The following is a 17,693-nucleotide window of genomic DNA, read 5'->3' on the forward strand; positions in this document are numbered from 1 at the left end:
CCGTCAAAGAATGGTGGTCGGTTTGTAGAGTGCCCCTCACTATTTTGAAAAACTTGGTTAGCCATTACTCAAGATTGTAAAATAATAATAAAAAGGGTACCGAGCTCTGATACCAATTGAAAGCCCAAGAACAACTAACCAAGAGGGGGGTGAATTGGTTATTCGATCCTTTTTCGAAAATAAACGCAAATTTAAGCAAATAACTATGAATAAACAAGATAACACAAAAGTAATAAGAGGAAGGGAAAAGAGAGTGCAAACGATGTAATAAGGAGGTTCGATCCAATCACGATCTACGTCCCCCATTACCAAGCTCTCCGTCACGAGCAAGGCCTTTTTCACTATATTAATTGACTTATGGTGCAATCCAACCTTCTTACAACGCTTTCGATGACTCACAAATAAGGAGCACTGTTCCTTTACAATGTTGAAATTTCTGGGACTTCAACTCGACCCACAAGTTTGAAAGATAAGGAGTATACAAGTGAAGACTTCTCTTGCAATAAATGATATAATTGAAGTTGAATACAACAAGAGAAGATGGCTAACACTTTAGTAGATAGCAATGATTGAAGCTCAAGTGTTAGAAAAGAAAAACACTTTGATAAGAATGATTTTCAAAAGTTGGATCAATCAAATGTTTTTCTAATAAATAGATTGAAGAAATAGATGTACAGAGGTGATAGATTAGTGATATCTCACTTTAAATGCTCATATAAAGTCTCATATTGAATGCAAAGTGATCTAGTATTTATAGCAACAAAAAGGGCCAAAAGTTATATTCTACCGGACGAAGCTATCGGACGTCCGCTATCGTACCGGACGGTCAACTAACCGTTTTTTGTTCAGAAGTTAGAACGTTCGATTTCTTGACCGTTGGACAAACCTGTCATACCGGACGTCCGCTAGAATTATTGGCCTCGTCTGCTAGAGCTACCGGATGCATCCTCTAGCTACCGGATGCGTCCTTTAGATCAGCATATTTTTGGATTTTTCCTTCTTTAAATAATGTAGCAAAATGTAAATTCATGAAGGATGTTTCTAACATGTTTTACGGACTTTTTGACATGTCTAAAAGTATGTAATAGGTTCATGCTTTTCTTTATGCAAAAATCGTATTTGTCGTACGAAGAAATGTTGTTGGAGCTTCAATTGATGTATATGCCAAATACTAAAGTATTTTACCTTAACATTTGAAATCAAGGTGTCTAAATATATTTTCTTCTAATTTGTTCTTGAAGTGATCGTAGTCTTGATATGTAGCTTGATTTCCACTTTGTCCAAACTTGCAAGAGCTCCGCTTGTCGTAAACTTCTATAATCACTTAAACACAATTGTTAATAAAATATGTTTATTATAATCAAAACGAGAAGTCAACCGTAGGCCAACAAACCTCTCTCGATAGTTATCAAATATATTCCTCTCATGCAACCTTCCAATCCCTTGATGAAAGATGCGAACATGATAAATGTATTAAACGAGCTAGAACATCTTATAAAAATCATATGAAGCATAGATGTATATCTCTATTCTCTATCGAGCCTCACAATATTTATTATTTTGTGCTAATGATCCTATTATCTCTCTCGATAATAACAAAATCCACAAACAATTCAACTAGTAGCCAATTAATTGAAAAGCATGAAAATGATAATAAACATCCAAACAATTAAACAAATTAACGTCAATTAAATTATTCAAATTAAAAATTCATAACAAGGGTTCATCACATCCTAGAAAATATGAAAAATTAGTCTAACATATTTAAATCACAAAAAATCATATATAAATAGAAAGACATAACCTGGATTTTTGAAAAATTGAGAAGATGAAGACAAATCTTGAATCTCTTCAATGATTTCTTAATAAGTCTCCACTTGCGTTCTCTCTTCTTTATCCAATACCAAGTTTGAATCTTCACTTGATTGAATTCTTGCAAGTTCCCTTCAATTCTCTCACAAAAATAATGAATTCTCTCCTCCTTTGATGATGATAATTGATGAATATATTGGAGTATATTATCTATAGGAGAAAAGTATGAGAGCCCCCTTTGTGTATTCTCCTATTAGGTATCTGTAGTGGTCAAAAATTGGTGAAAAATCATGTCCAAATTGGTTTCCAAAAGATTTCAAATCGAATAAAGAAAGTTACACTCGTGCACAAATTTTTTTGACTCTCTACATCAGTCAGTATTTTGATCATAACTTTGCTCCCAATATCCAATTGAGTGATTCGAAATTCATTGGAAAGATAACTAAAAGGGCTACAATTTTCCTAGAAATCGATATTTTCCAATTCGGACGTTTATTATGCCAAAAATTGGTCGTAATCCTTCACTAAAAATCTAAAAAATATATCATGTAATTGGAAGTCGATTTATAGTGATATTCTGATGATATTCCATTCCTTTTTGACTTCTAATTGCATCCAGTTCACTCCCACCAATATTTAAAATATCTCTTATGGTCCAAGTCAACCATTGGATATTTACAATTTGGTCCTGAACTTTGTACTTCGCTATTTTTCGCCCTTTTTTTTACTTCTTTCTTTCGGTTTAATTTCCAACCATCGAGTTTTAGCTATAAATGAAATATACAAAAATTTAGGCTATAATTGCTTTAAAGAACTATTAAATATCTATATTTTTAGGTCTACATAAGTGTATAATACACTTATCAAACACCCCCAAATATAAACATTTGTTTGTCCTCAAACAAAATCATAACTTAATTTAACAAACACACAAACATGTAATATATTTTGGTTGGATAATCTAGATTTTTACATCGGGAATGGAGATCACCGTATTAAATTTACAAACTCCTTCAAAGTCACAATATCAAACCAATATCCATTTTTTTAATGCAAAATCGACGTATGTGTGTGTGTGAAGAACTAGGTAGACATTAATGACTTCACAAGTTGTTCCAATTTTCGACCCTCTATGATTAAAAAAATTCTTTCATCTCTCGTAAGATTCATATACCCCCAAACTTATTTTTAACATTGAGATTTTCATTACTATTCTAACCCTCTCCAATTTGGGTGGATGTCACTAGTTGAAAGTCAACGCATTAATGAATAAAGATTCTCCAATTATTTGATTGCTTCGACTGCAAGACTCAAGTAGGCTAATTATCTTTCATCGAAAGTCAAATTCCCTCGAACTGGTGTTAGGACTTAACAAGGTATTTAATGCATTTTTATTTTTTTTTTGAAATCCCCTTTAAGCTTTCTAGATGACTCATGTAGCAGGCTTTAGGTCGATGACTTCCAAGTCAGACGATTTCAGGGCACTAGGTTTTTAAATACCCTTATAGGCTTAACAACTTGAGTTAAAAAGGCTTCGAAGAGAACAATTATTTATTTTTTCAACGGCAACTTCATCTTTGAGTGCTTTCTAAATAACCCCTATAGCGAGCTTTAGACCGATGACTCCCAAATCAGATGACTTTAGGCAATCAAGTTTTAAGATACCCTTGCAGGCTTAATTGCTCGAGTCATAAAGGCTACAAAGAGAAATTTTAAATTTTAAAATATATGTCTTGATTAGTGCAATGTCCCTTATCATACACCTATTTAAGAAAACTGACCTCCAACTTAAGACTTTCACCCAATTTTATCATGTTCATCTCAGACAATTCATACAATTTTTTTTTTCACACAAGAAATCCCTAGCCACAACTGTATCTTCCTACAATAGTAAAATCACCCCAAACTGTGCTATATTTGGTCTAAGAATAATTAGTTTAGTATAGTTTGAGTAAAGCATTTATGTCCAACTAAATCCACCTATCACGAGCATGAAACAACTCATTTCATCACAATGTCAAACTCAATTCTTGTGCGCGTATAATATCAAGTTTTGCAAGTTTAAGTTTCAATCAATCTAGCATGCAAACTATCTACAATTTATATATTAACACTAAATCTCAATTTAGATCATCATTGCTGGCCAGGCTATCCAACCCACACAAGCACGCAACCTAATAAAAAAATTGTTGTTTTTTTTTTGGTTTTTAAGTAGTATTAAACAAACGCACCAAAACACACAAGCATACAAAAACCAAAAAATTAAATGTTTTTTTTTCACCCCCAAACTTGAACCCGACATTGTCCTCAATGTCATAAAGTAAAAGTAAGAGTATAAGGGAATGGGGAAGAAAAGGAAGAAAATACTCCCCGAAGTTTTCTGTTGAATATGTGAGGCAGTATGGATGACGGCCCGAAAATCTCTATCATCATATTTCTCCTTTGGTCTATGTTGGTTTGAGCGTTCCACGACGTTATGTTCCTAACATAGCAGTTAAATCAAACATCAAAAATCAAATAACCTAGAACATGTGTTACTTAGCCCAAACAATCAAAATACCGACAATAAATTCAATGGCCTAAGTGGAGTATTTAAGGATGGTGATACCCTACAAATTAAAACGTGCCTAAATCTAATGCAACCAAATAATCAAAATAAATCTATATGCTATGCGATGCAGAAAGCAAAATAAATAAAAGGGTTAGAAGATTGGGTTGCCTCCCAATAAGCGCTTAATTTATAGTCTTTAGCTAAACTGTACGGAGAAATTGATCAGGGTGGTTTAAACATGTATCTTGAGTTTTTGCACTCCTTGCAATTTTCGGCTTTGCATCCTCGTTTTGCCTTCCAAACTTTGAACCCTCCGTTCCTCTCTCGTCCAAGGCTTCCTAAATTTTTAGGCTTTGTCTCCTTCGAGCCTTGTTGCACCTTTACAGTAATATAATTGGACTCCTCCTTAGTTTTTTTTATTGATCTCTCTATGTACTGGATTCTCGATAGTGTTTTAGATCTTAAAATTCTCTTGTTTATCTTCCACTCTCAATGTTAGTTCGCCACTTTCAAAGTCCATGACAGCTCGGCTTGTTGATAAGAAGGATCTGCTCAAGATAAGTAACGCTGCATCCCATGGCTTCTCTATATCTAGGACAACAAAATCAATGGAGAATATAAAACTTCCTACTTTAATGAGCACGTTCTCAACCACTTCTCCCGGGTATTTGATTGATGTGTCTGCTAATTGAAGAGAGATAAATGTATCCTTTAGCTGTTCCAATCCTAATTCCCTACATATAGAGTAGGGCATTAGGTTTATATTTGCTCCTGAGTCACATAAATAATTAAAATTTGAATCATTCCCTATTGAGCAAGGTATTTTGAGACTCCCTGGATCTTGTAGCTTAGGAGGTAATTTATTATGCAATATGGTACTACACTCCTCATTTAGCTTGATGGTCTCGAAATTTGTAAGCCTTTTCTTTTTGGATAGAATCTCTTTCAGAAACTTTGCATAGTTTGGTATTTGAGATATAGCTTCAATTAGTGGAATGTTCACATGAAGCTTCTTGAAGATATCCAAGAACCTTGCAAACTGTTCTTCCAACTTCATCTTTTGCAATCTCTGTGGAAATGGGACAGGAGGCAAATGAGGTTTGATATGGGCGATTGTCTTAACCTGTAGATTTTCTAACTCTTGATGTGAAACTATTTTATCTGGCTATTCAGATTTATCCACTTGCTCCTCATCTATGGAAGGTACTTTTTGATTTACTTTAACCCGTCTTTCGACTGTGATTTCTGGAAATTGAATTCCACTGCATGTAGTGATTATCCCAACCTCCTCATTCTCTACAACTTTTACTACCATTACCTGCTGCTTCGGATTTATCTCAATGTCGCTTGACAATGCTCCTTGTTGTCTTTCTGAGAGTGCTTTAGCTATTTGTCCCATTTGATTCTCCAATTTTTTTATGGTAGCATCCTGAACTTGCAAGCTCTTATCCGTTCTCTGCATATGTTGAGTGGACATTTACGCTAACTTAGTCACAAGATCTTCTAACGAAGTCTTCTTCTCATTCTGCTGAAATTCGGGTGGTGCGGTCTGCTGTGGAGCAAAGTGAGCTCCCTGATTATTACTCCATTAAAAACCTAGGTGATTTCTCCAGTCTGGGTAATATGTGTTAGGATTTGTATTGTGTTGTTGCCTTTGAAAATTCTAAGTGTAGTTCACGTCATCTATCGTCTGAGCAAAATGAGATCCTACGTTACAATCAACACTCTCGTGGTTCCCTCCACAATGTTTGCATTTCGGCCACTGTCTGGGCTACACTCATCTGATCTACCTTTTGTACCAATGATGCCAATTGTGCTGAAAGTGCTGTTAAAGAATCAACTTCGAATACCCCAACAGCTTTCTTTCCGCTCGTTCTTTCAGTAGGCCAAAGTGCACTGGTAAATGCCAAATCCTCCATGATTTGGTAGACCTGGTCCGTGGTTCTTTTTGTGATAGAACCATCACACGCAGAGTCTATGTTTGCCCTGCTAATCAGGTTCAAACTAATGTAAAAGTATTGCACTTGAAGCCATTTCTGCAATCCGTGTTGTGGGCACTGGCGAAGTAAACCCTTGTATCGTTCCCAAGCCTCTGAATAGCATTCTGAGTCCATTTGCTGAAAAGTAATGATCTTGTCCCTTAGCCTTGCAATCCTTTTTGGTGGGAAATATTTACTACGAAATTTCTGACTCAATTGGATCCATGTCGTGATGCTCTGCGGTGGGCAAGTGTCTAACCATTCCCTTGCTGAATCCCTCAATGTGTATGGGAAGAGCCTTAGTCTAATTGCTTCTCTTGAAACCCCCGGATACTCAATTGTTGCACACATGTCGAGAAATCTTGATATATGACCGTTGAGATTCTCTGTAGCTTTCCTAAAAAATTGTAGCGCATTTTGGAACATGTTGATGACATCTGTCCTCAGGTGGAAGTTTGCCTGACCAAACGTCGGATATACGATACTGGACTGGCTTTCCACTATCGGTGGAACCATATACTCTCCCATGAGCCTTGCATTTTCATTGACTACAGTGATATTCGATTGTGCTACTCCTAGATTAGCCCCGATGGCTAATTGATTCGGATTTTCGTTTGCCATGTCTTCCTCTTTCTATTTTTGATGTGTTTCAAGTTGTTGTCTTCTTCGAAAGTTGAATGTTCGTTCGATTTCTGAGTCAAATTGAGCAAGATCACCAGTTCTTGAACTTCCATACAAAGTCTTGAAAAAGAAAGTAAGAAACACTGTAAAAATTTTCTAAATTAATGAACTAAACTAAAAATAAGAAAAATTCAGATTAAAGTTAAAATTAACTAAAACTAGTCAAAAACAATAGTCCCCAGCAACGCCTCCAAAAACTTGATCGATTGATTACCCGCAAGTGAACGAGATCGTGAACAAGTAATAAAGTGGTGTGTAGAGTATCGAACCCACGATGAATATGTATTTGATCAAGTTAAAGCTAATAATTCCCTCAATCGAATAGCAAGGTCGAGTTGTAACTAACACTATTAAATCTATCAACTAAATAGAAAGCAAGTAAAAGTTTATCAAATTTGCGAGAAGTATTGCTAAGATGTGGAATCCCCTTGCTACTCCATTTTTAGTTCGACAATTTAAATTGACAATTTAAAATCATGCTTGTTGGTCAATGTTCCTATTTTAATTGAAAACCTCTCTCGATAGTTATCAAATATATTCCCCTCATGCGACCTTCCTATCCCTCGATGAAAGATGCGAACATGATAAATGCATTAAACGAGCTAGATTATCTTATAAAAACCATATGAAGCATAGAGGTATATCTCCATCTTCTATCGAACCTCACAATCTTTATTATTTTGTGCTAATGATCCTATTGTCTCTCTTGATAACAACAAAATTCACAAACAATTCAACTATTGGCCAATTAATTGAAAGACATGAAAACGATAATAAACATCCAAATAATTAAACAAATTAACGTCAATTAAATTATTCAAATTAAAAATTCTTAACAAGGGTTCATCACATCCTAGCAAATATGAAAAATTAGCCTAACATATTTAAATTACAAGAAATCATGTATAAGTGGAAAGACATAACCCGGATTTTTCATAAATTGAGAAGATGAAAAAAAATCTTGAAATTTTGAATCTCTTCAATAGTTTCTTAATAAATCTCCACTTGCGTTCTCTCTTCTTTGTCTGATACCAAGTTTGAATCTTCACTTGATTGAATTCTTGCAAGTCCCCTTCAATTCTCTCACAAAAAATAATGAATTCTATCCTCCTTTGATGATGATAATTGATGAATATATAGGAGTATATTATGTATAAGAGAAAAGTATGAGAGCCCCCTTTGTGTATTATCCTGTTAAGTATCTGTAGTGGTCAAAAATTGGTGAAAAATCACGTCCAAATTGGTTTCCAAAAGAGTTCCAATTGAATAAGGAAAGTCACACTCGTGCGCGTTGTCTCTGCATAGCAGTCAGTATTTTGATCATAACTTTGTCTCCTGATATCCGATTGAGTTTTTCAAAATGCGTTAGAAAGATAACTAAAAGGGATACAATTTTCTAGAAATAGGTGTATTCCAATTCGGACGTTTACTATGCCAAAAATTGGTCGCAATCCTTGGGTAAAAATCTGAAAAATATATCATGTAATTGGAAGTCAATTTATGGTAATATTATGATGATATTCCATTCCTTTTTTTATTTCTAATTGCATCCAATTGACTCCCATCAACCTTTAAAATAAATCTTATGGTCCAATTCAACCATTGGATATTTGCAATTTTGTCCTCAACTTTGTACTTCGCCATTTTGGGCCGTTTTTCACTTCTTTCTTTTGGTTTAACTTCCAACCATCGAGTTTTACCTAATAAATGAAATATACAACAATTTAGGCTATAATTACTTTAAAGAACTATTAAATGTCTATATTTTTAGGTTTACATAAGTGTATAAAATACACTTATCAAGGAGGAATGCAATCGTAAACAAAAATATTTCAAACGAAATGGTGGTCTTTTATTACGGGAACAAATATCTACTAAAGAAGGCCATGTAGAAAAAATAAGACTTTTCACAGCTAAGGAGTTATCAAAGGCAACCGATCAGTTCAATGAAAGTAGAATACTTGGACGAGGAGGTCAAGGTACAATTTATAAGGGCATGTTATCTAACAGGAGAACTGTTGTAGTAAAGAAGTCCAAGTTAGTAGGTGAAAATCGACTGGATGAGTTTATAAATGAGGTCGTAATCCTTTCTCAAATTAACCACAGAAATGTTGTTTCGCTACTTGGATGTTGTTTGGAGACAAAAGTTCCTTTGTTGATTTACGAGTTTATTGCTAATAGAACCCTCTTCAATCACATCCATAACCCGAGTGCTAAGTTTCCTATGACATGAGATACGCGCCTAAAAATTGCAGCAAAGGTAGCAGGAGCTCTCGCTTATTTACATTATTCAACTTCCACACCCATTTATCATGGGGACATCAAGTCGAGCAATATCCTTCTAGATGAAAACTATAGACCCAAAGTGTCAAATTTTGGAATTTCAAGGTCTATCGCAGTAGATAAAACTCACTTCACCACCTTAGTTAAGGGGACCTTTTGCTATCTAGATCCAAAATACTTTCGGCCAAGCCAATTTACTGATAAGAGTGATGTCTATAGCTTTGGTGTTGCTCTTATTGAGCTCTTATCAGGACATAAACCAATAATTTCAAGTGATATAGAAGATGAAAGAAGTTTAGCTGCGCATTTTCTTATGTCTATAGAACAAAACTGCCTTCATAAATTTTTTGACCCTATAATTTTAGAGCATGATAAAGATGAAGACATTATTACTATTGCTACTTTAGCATATAGATGCTTGGATTTGAATGGGAAGAAAAGGCCAACAATGAAAAAAGTCAGCATGGAATTGGAGAATATCGGGCTATTTAAGGGGCAAGCAACTGTCCAAAGTAATACGCAAGTAATCAGCACTAAAATGGGATCAGTATCACTATCAGACCTCAACTCCACATGGACATCTCGTGATCGTGAGAGCACTGTACCATCAGAAACCAATCCCTTGCTACATTACACTGTTTGATGGAACTAGCATGCATGTTTTATGTTCTTGCAATTAGGACTAAAACAAAGTTGGTTTTATTATAAAAATAGTAATAAAATATATTTTTGTGACTTTTCTGTTACAGTCAGATACAGTAATTCAAAATTTGTTCCCAGATGGAGAGAATAGAGAATGGGAGGAAAAACTGAGGCACACAAGTATGGGCATTGGGACCTTTAGGATTAGTCTCTGCGAAGATTTTTCTTTATTCAAATGTTAAGGTTCTTAAGATTACATTTTGGAAAGTGATTCGAACATGAACATGTGTTAAGAACGCCTAATAAATTTCTTAGATTACAGTTTTGGAAAGGCATTACAATAATGGGTTTAACGTTTACAAAATTAAAACAAAAAGACATAATACTTGAGATCTACAAGTATTATCCATTTTTCCACAGCTCATTTCTATATATCTTATAATTTAAATTGAAATGGTGGTGAATAATACCTCCTGATCTACCTGGTGGCCATTGGCGTTCTTGCTACTTCGACGAGCGTATACAACCTGAAAAGTGAGGACGGGGCTTTCTCCCTCATTTAACCTTCGACATAAGAATCAGTATGTGTTAGGAAAAATAAGGATGGAGTTCAGATGGCTAAAAAATGTCAATCTCCTTACTTGTGTCGCCTTCGAGAGTATTTATAGGTGCTGAAAGTTGGGTGAATGCCGGGCGATCAAGGTACCACGTGTCCCACGTTGGCTTTTCCACTACCCCACATTCTCCTGGGGGATCTATAACTTCCCTCTTGGAGGTTGTGCCCATAATAACCGCCATGGAGCTTTGTTAATTTACCTGATATTTTTTGACTAAGTGTTAGGGTGGCCACATAGGTCACTTCCGGGGGGTAGATGATTTTTCGTAAAGGTAGAGCACTCCGGGGGGTCGATGGCCTCGCGTGAAAGTAGAGTGCCCCCGGGGGTCGATGGCCTCGTGTAAAGGTAGAGCGCCCTCAGGGGTCAATGACCTCGCATAAAGGTAGAGCGCCCCGGGGGGGTCGATGGCTTCGATTTAAAACTACCGCAAGTGTACGGCTCGTTAACAAGTAATAAAGTAGATTAAATGAGTCTGAATATCATCCCGCAAAGATTAATTAGTTCAATTTTACCTATCGCTGCCTTAACTGAAACTAAATTACTAAAGTAAATGTGAACCTAATTAAAATCCTAATTTCGAAAAGAAAACCCTAATTATGCAATTTTTATGATTGAATTAACTTAAATATAAAAAATAATATTTTTAACACTCTAAAATGAAATCAAATGTTGAGAACACACGTTTGTTGTAATCAATAGAAATTAAACACACTAGGATCACAATTTTTAATGCAATTATCACTTTAAAACCCTAGTTTCAGAATGTGACAACACACTTCAATTGTGACGAATCAATGTTCCTAAGTCTATCCAATACTCTCTCTCGAGATGTATCGAACCTATTTCTACATACCACTAGCCTATATTTCTATGACAAGTGTAAATGTAAAAATGCATGCGATTTTATGAACACCTAAAAATTCACGTAGGGCATAGCAGTATATTTCTATCCCCTATCAGACCCTAAGATGATTTATATTATGTCGAACCTATTCCAATTCTCTCGAATGTAAGAATAAATTACCCAAACTCACACAATTATGGGCCCTTAATTGCAGAAACAATAATTGCATATAAATCATTCAAAACAATAGAAATATGTCTTGATGTCAAATTGCAAAACTAGAAAATTAAAGATCAAATTACTTGGTACATCGATCTCCTAGCACATGAAAATCTAGCCTAACATGGTTAAAATAAAAGAATATATTAGACTTTGGATAAAAGGCATCACCGGGTCATGAAATCTTGAGAAATCTTGAAGCTTTTCGTGTAAATCTTCGTTCTTGCACTCAAAATCCTCTCCAAGAAGTGTTTTTGTGCATCCAATATGTTCTGCCTCTTTCTGGACGTCTTTTAATATTTTTATCGCACGAAAATTTGGTTACCAAAAGAGTTTCAGTCGTATAAGGAAACTACAGAATCAACCCCGAATCTTTGTTCTATGCGATCACATAGTAAATTTCTATGCGGTCGCATAGAGTAAAAAGATTTGAGAAAAAATTCTCGGGAGGCCTCTATGCAACCGCATAGAGGATAGCATAGTGCTACCAACTATGCAGAATGTCTATGTTGGTTCTTAAACTTTCATTTTTCTTCATTTTAGTCCCTTTGCAATTCCTTCTTCTTCCAATCATCTTGTATCGCTTTCGAGTTCATACTTAGCATATTTGCATACCCAGGTTGCCTTTTAGTTCAACTTTTGAATATTTGCATCCTTAGTCCCTGAACTCTCACTTTGCTCCATTTTAGTCATTTTTTGGCTCTTTTCTCCTGAATTCCACCATTTCCATAGAAACACCTACATTGCATGAATTCAACAAGATTAAGTCAAAATTTAAACATTTTGCTTGTAATTAAATCATGTTTGTGATCTAAATAAGTGTATCAAACCCCCCAAACTTGAACTATTGTTTGTTCTCAAACAAGATAGTGACTTAATTCTGAACAAACATGGTTTAATTCCTAGTCATGGCTCAGGATTGGACTAAGTATTTGACTTTATGACAATTTATCAGCGCAAAAATGACATCAACCTTTACCTATTAAATGCATACTTGAGGTGTGTGTGTGTGTGAATTCATGCCAACATATCAAATTCATGATGGGTTGAGTCTCGACCCCAAGTGGTCAAATGTATCCTTACTTGCTCAAGAGATAAACAACCCCCCAAACTTACTCTTTTCATTCAATTATCCAGAGGTTGTGTTTTAAAATTTGGAGTTTACATAGCTGTAGTCCTCACCCTCTCGTAATTTAGATTAATCTCACTATCACAAGTTTACATTTCAACAAGTGAAGGCTCTCCCAAGTTTGATTGCTTCGACGCTCAAGATTAAAATAGGTTACTTGCCTCGCCTCAAAGGTATAGTTTCCTGAACCAAATGTCTAAGGGCTTTTCTTCATTTTATTGTCTCTCTTTTATTTTTCTCACTTTCCATTTTTTTTATCATCTTCTCATTTACTTTCTATATAACCCATGTAACGAGCTTTAGACTAGTTACTCCTAGGCCAGTTGACCTTAGGGCACCAGGTTTTAAACCCTTGCAGGCTTATTCACTCGAGTTATAAAGGAATGATCAGATGACTTTTGATTAACCTCTTTCCCTCTTGCTTTCTATATGACCCCTTTAGCGAGCTTTAGGCCGGTGACTCCCAAGCCAGTTGACCTTAGGACATCAGGTTTTGAAATATTCTTACAGGTTTACTTGCTCGAGTCATAAATGCATGAAAAGAAGTGTCTTATTCTCACAAATTAATTTTATACCCTTATTGTTCTAGACATTTAGTTTCCAAAACCAATCCCCAATTTAAGATTTTCACCTAATCTTCACCTCACTGGTCTAGGCAATCCACACAATAAAATTTCATGCACGAATCCCCCGCATATCTCAATGCTCCCTATAAGAGATCAACCAATTCCAAACTGTCTTAAGGTGATTTACGTGTTAATTCAATACAGGGTTATCATATTCCTTTCCTACTTTATGCTCAAAATCTAGTCATTCACCTAACATGTCAAGCATGAATAGCGTGCATAGATAATGTCAAGTATTGCATCACAAGTATTAATTAATCTATTCAGCACTATATCCAAAGTTCATAAATTATACCAATCCAATAATCACATCATAGCCGGCAAGGCTATCAAGCCCACACAAGCATGCAAAAGTATAATCAACACTCACTCATCAAGCATGCATCATGCAACAATTAGTTAATAATAACAACGGACTGTGAAAATGCAAAATAATTGCATGCTGACTATTTGTTTTAAATTATGCCACCATCCTCCAAACTTATACAGTACATTGTCCTCAATGTAAAAATTAAAGTTTAAATGACATAATTTAAGAAAAAACATGAACACAAAATAGTAAAATGAGGTAAACAAGACTCCCCTGATCAATACGGTGGTTGTGAGGGAGGCTGGGTCCTGTAGCATCATCTCCAGAAGGGGAAGGAAGGCGGGATAAAATCTCTCTCAATAGGCCAGACTGTTGGGTCTGCTCCACCTACATGGCTTGAACCCTGGTCTCCAAGCTTCCTAAATGGTCCCATGTCTCATTCACTAGCCACTGTATACCATCCATCCTGCCAATGTACATTCCCAATCTCCCATCAAAAGTACTCATCTCTCTTCTTGCTACAAGGGACTCACTGGTGGCATTGGATGCAAAGTTTCTTGTGATTGCCATATCATTCTGCATTTGCTAGATGGTGGTACTCATTGCTCCAAATGATTGCTGAAGACTCTACATGTCTCGACTGTGTCCTGTCATAGTGGCAGCCATTTGCCTCAATAACTAGGTATCAATGTCAATCGGTGGTGGAGGAACTTGTAGCATCTCGAAGTTCTCAGCTGCTTGTCCTTCCTCAGCCTGTTGCTATCGGCGTCGCTCGTTTTCTAACTTCTGTTGATGTTTAACTCTGGCTTGGTCCTGTGCCTCTAGTGTGAGGCGCTTGATATAGGGACTTAGTTTTTCTGATGCTTCCCCATACTGGACTTGTATGCCCGCAGCTCTACATATCCTACTTATCAAACTTAGGAAAATCAGTGAGGTGTACTTGTCTCTCCATGTGCCTTATTCTGTATCTGGTTGTAGATGTATGTGACCAAATCAATCTTATTTCCCCGAAATGTTGTCCTATAGGATATGGGCTCGATGTTGTAGCATATGAATAACCATAGGATAGCTAGAGATGGGATAAGATCAATCTGATACCAATCTGCAGTCGGTAGAGGCCAAGCATTCTCACGTCCCAATAATACTTCTACAACCTCAATCCAATTGAAATTATGTGGGACGAGGACCACATTATTTCAGATTAGCTAATAATAGTCATGAATCACTTCTGGTGAGAACATAATCCATTTACCCCAAACCCATGTTCGATGTAGATGATTTGATCTAGGAGTGTCGATTTCTGTATTGAAGTTGGCATAGAACTCCTTCACCAGATTTTCATACACTGGATGCGATCTTTCAATTACTTTCTCCCAACCATAGTTGTGAATTAAGTAAACTAATTCGAAATCGAGGAAGTCTTCCAACTTAACTGTCCTTTCGGGGATGAGTGCCCACTCACGGACAACATTGGCGTAACGGGCTGCTGTGTCTGAGGATAGAAATCTTCTGACATCTCCTTCGGGCTCTTTAGTTCGGGCTGTGCCAGATGCAGAACTAACCTTCTCTTTTCCTTTTGATGTTCTCTTTGGCAACATTCTACAAAGGTAAGAAAAGAGGTGTATCAGGCTATTGACTTATGATAATTAAGAAAATGAGAGAGGATGGTTGTGAAGTGCAAAATCCCCTAAACTTGCTTCAACATGCATGTATAACACATTGGTGTGCAAGCTTCAAAACATGATATTCAAGATAGTAGAAATACTGCACCAAAAGGAAAAACTAAGAAAACTAGGTCGAAACATGCACATTTTAAAAATTGGATCCATGACCGAGTACGCACTTTTGGCCCTGGGCATCATCAAGAATTATCGACATTTTCCCGGCAATCTCTGAGCATATGAAATAATTTAATGAGGTCTAGCACAAACTCAATTTTCAACTCAATTGGATGTCGTTTGGTGTGTCAAATGATTGTGTAAAGTAGGGGACGTAAGGTGTCGTGACCTAGTCATGTGCATGTGTGTTGATGTTGGGTGTTGGTGTTTTCTAATTCAAATTGTGTGGTAATACATCACAAAAAGGTAATCCATTCAAACATCAATCACATGCCACACTAGATGCACAAAAATGCAATAGAAGTTTAACTTAGGCATTTTATCGAACATATTGTGTGCACTATGAAATTTTCCAATTTTGGTTATTGATGCTTTGTCAATTGGCTCCACATTCACATATTAATCACAAACCCAATTGGCTCCACATTCACATATTGATCACAAACCTAACACGCAATCCTTGTCAATGACTGAAAATTTAGACAACCCAAATCCCAAATTTTGAAATTGTAAAGTAATGTGTATGGTGCTTACCTTGGAAACTTTAGTAGACTTGTGGGATTTGAACCCTTTGCTCACTTCAAATGTGTGATGGAATAAAAATTGGTGTGTGTTTGTTGTGTTGATGTTGTGGGTTGAGGGTTTGGGAGAGATGTGAGTGCGTGTATGTGTGTGGGTGCGAGAGATGAACGAAAGGAGAGGAAAGGGGAATGAGTGAAAGTGAACCGGTCATGGTTTAAATCCTTGACCGATTCACCACTATGCGGCCGTATAGTTTTAACCTATGCGGTCGCATAGTGATATGGTTGCCCCCTCAATTTTTTTTAAGAACAAAACAAAATAAAATACAAACATTGATTCCCCCTCTTTGAACTCTCTAGCACACATTTGTCCTTTAGATTTTTGAAAACGTCATTTTGTCTTGAAATGAGTGAATTATGCTCTCAATTACCCAAAACCATTTCAAGCTTATCGAACATGTGTTTTATGCCTAGGAATTCATGTGAACGATACTTAGATTTTATTGACATGCATAGATGATCGATGACCTATACCTAAAAAATCAAACGTGAAAATCAAAATTTCCTAAGCTAATGCCAAAATTATAAGTAATGAAAAAGATACAGTGGGTTGCCTCCCACCCAGTGATAGTTTATAGTCCATAGCTCGACTTTTCTGCAGCTGCTTTATTCTGGCATCCCAAGTTGAACGGTGGACTTTTAGTTGGAGAAGTCACCGCCCTAGTAGTGTTTCAGCCTTTGCCCATTAACAATGAAAGTACCCTTAGTCTCATGGTTGACTTGTATAGCCCCATATGGTAGGACTTTCATGACAGTGTAAAGACCCGACCACCGTGATCGTAGTTTTCCTAGGAACAGCTTGAGTCTCGAATTATACAATAGCACTTGCTACCCCACTTCGAATTCTTGCCTCTGAATATGCATGTCATGCCACTTCTTGGTTTGTTCCTTGTAGAGTTTTGAATTTTCATAAGCTTCCATTCTAAATTCATCTAACTCATTAAGTTGCAGTAGGCACTTTTCGCTGGCGGCAGTCAAGTCCATATTTAACTGTTTCATAGCTCAATATGCTCGGTGCTCCATTTCTAGTGGCAGGTGGCACGCTTTTTCAAAAACTAGGTGGTATGAAGGCATGCCTATCGGTGTCTTGAATGCTGTCCTGTAAGCCCACCATGTATCGTCCAGCTTTTTAGACCAGTCCTGTCTAGATGAGTTCACTGTGACCTCAAGTATTCTCTTCAACCGCCGATTAGATACTTCAATTTGCCCGCTGGTTTGTGGATGATATGGGGTAGCAACATGGTGTTTAACGCCATATTTATTCAATAGCTACTCAAACTGGCAATTACAGAAGTGTTTGCCCCCGTCACTGATCATAGCTCACGGTGTACCATATCAGGTGAAAATATATTTCTTCAAGAACCCAATTACTGCCTTTGAGTCATTTGTTGGTAGTGTAACTACTTCCACCCATTTTGATACATAGTTCACTGCTACCAAGATGTACTGATTTGAGAATGAAAGGGGAAAAGGTCCCATGAAGTTAATTTCCCAAACATCGAATATCTCCACTTCCAAAATGTTATTCAGCGGCATTTCATTCCTCCTTGAGATATTTCCAGTGCGTTGACATCTGTCACA

At 36.4% G+C, this 17,693-nt stretch overlaps 1 protein-coding gene across 1 annotated transcript in view; it reads left to right on the forward strand.

The window, feature by feature from the left end:
* The window catches only part of LOC111385228 (wall-associated receptor kinase-like 22), a 39,106-nt gene extending 24,613 nt beyond the window's left edge, over positions 1 to 14,493 (forward strand). Inside the window, exons 5-9 of the mRNA XM_023009602.1 lie at positions 9,284 to 9,907; positions 10,056 to 10,128; positions 10,617 to 10,723; positions 14,008 to 14,145; positions 14,350 to 14,493. Coding sequence (XP_022865370.1) covers positions 9,284 to 9,907; positions 10,056 to 10,128; positions 10,617 to 10,723; positions 14,008 to 14,145; positions 14,350 to 14,493 — 1,086 coding nt within the window. The remainder of the gene's footprint in view (positions 1 to 9,283; positions 9,908 to 10,055; positions 10,129 to 10,616; positions 10,724 to 14,007; positions 14,146 to 14,349) is intronic.
* The last annotated feature ends 3,200 nt before the right edge of the window (positions 14,494 to 17,693 follow it).

The sequence above is a fragment of the Olea europaea genome, unplaced genomic scaffold (genome assembly GCF_002742605.1).
Source record: "Olea europaea var. sylvestris unplaced genomic scaffold, O_europaea_v1 scaffold311, whole genome shotgun sequence".
Classification (NCBI taxonomy): domain Eukaryota; kingdom Viridiplantae; phylum Streptophyta; class Magnoliopsida; order Lamiales; family Oleaceae; genus Olea; species Olea europaea.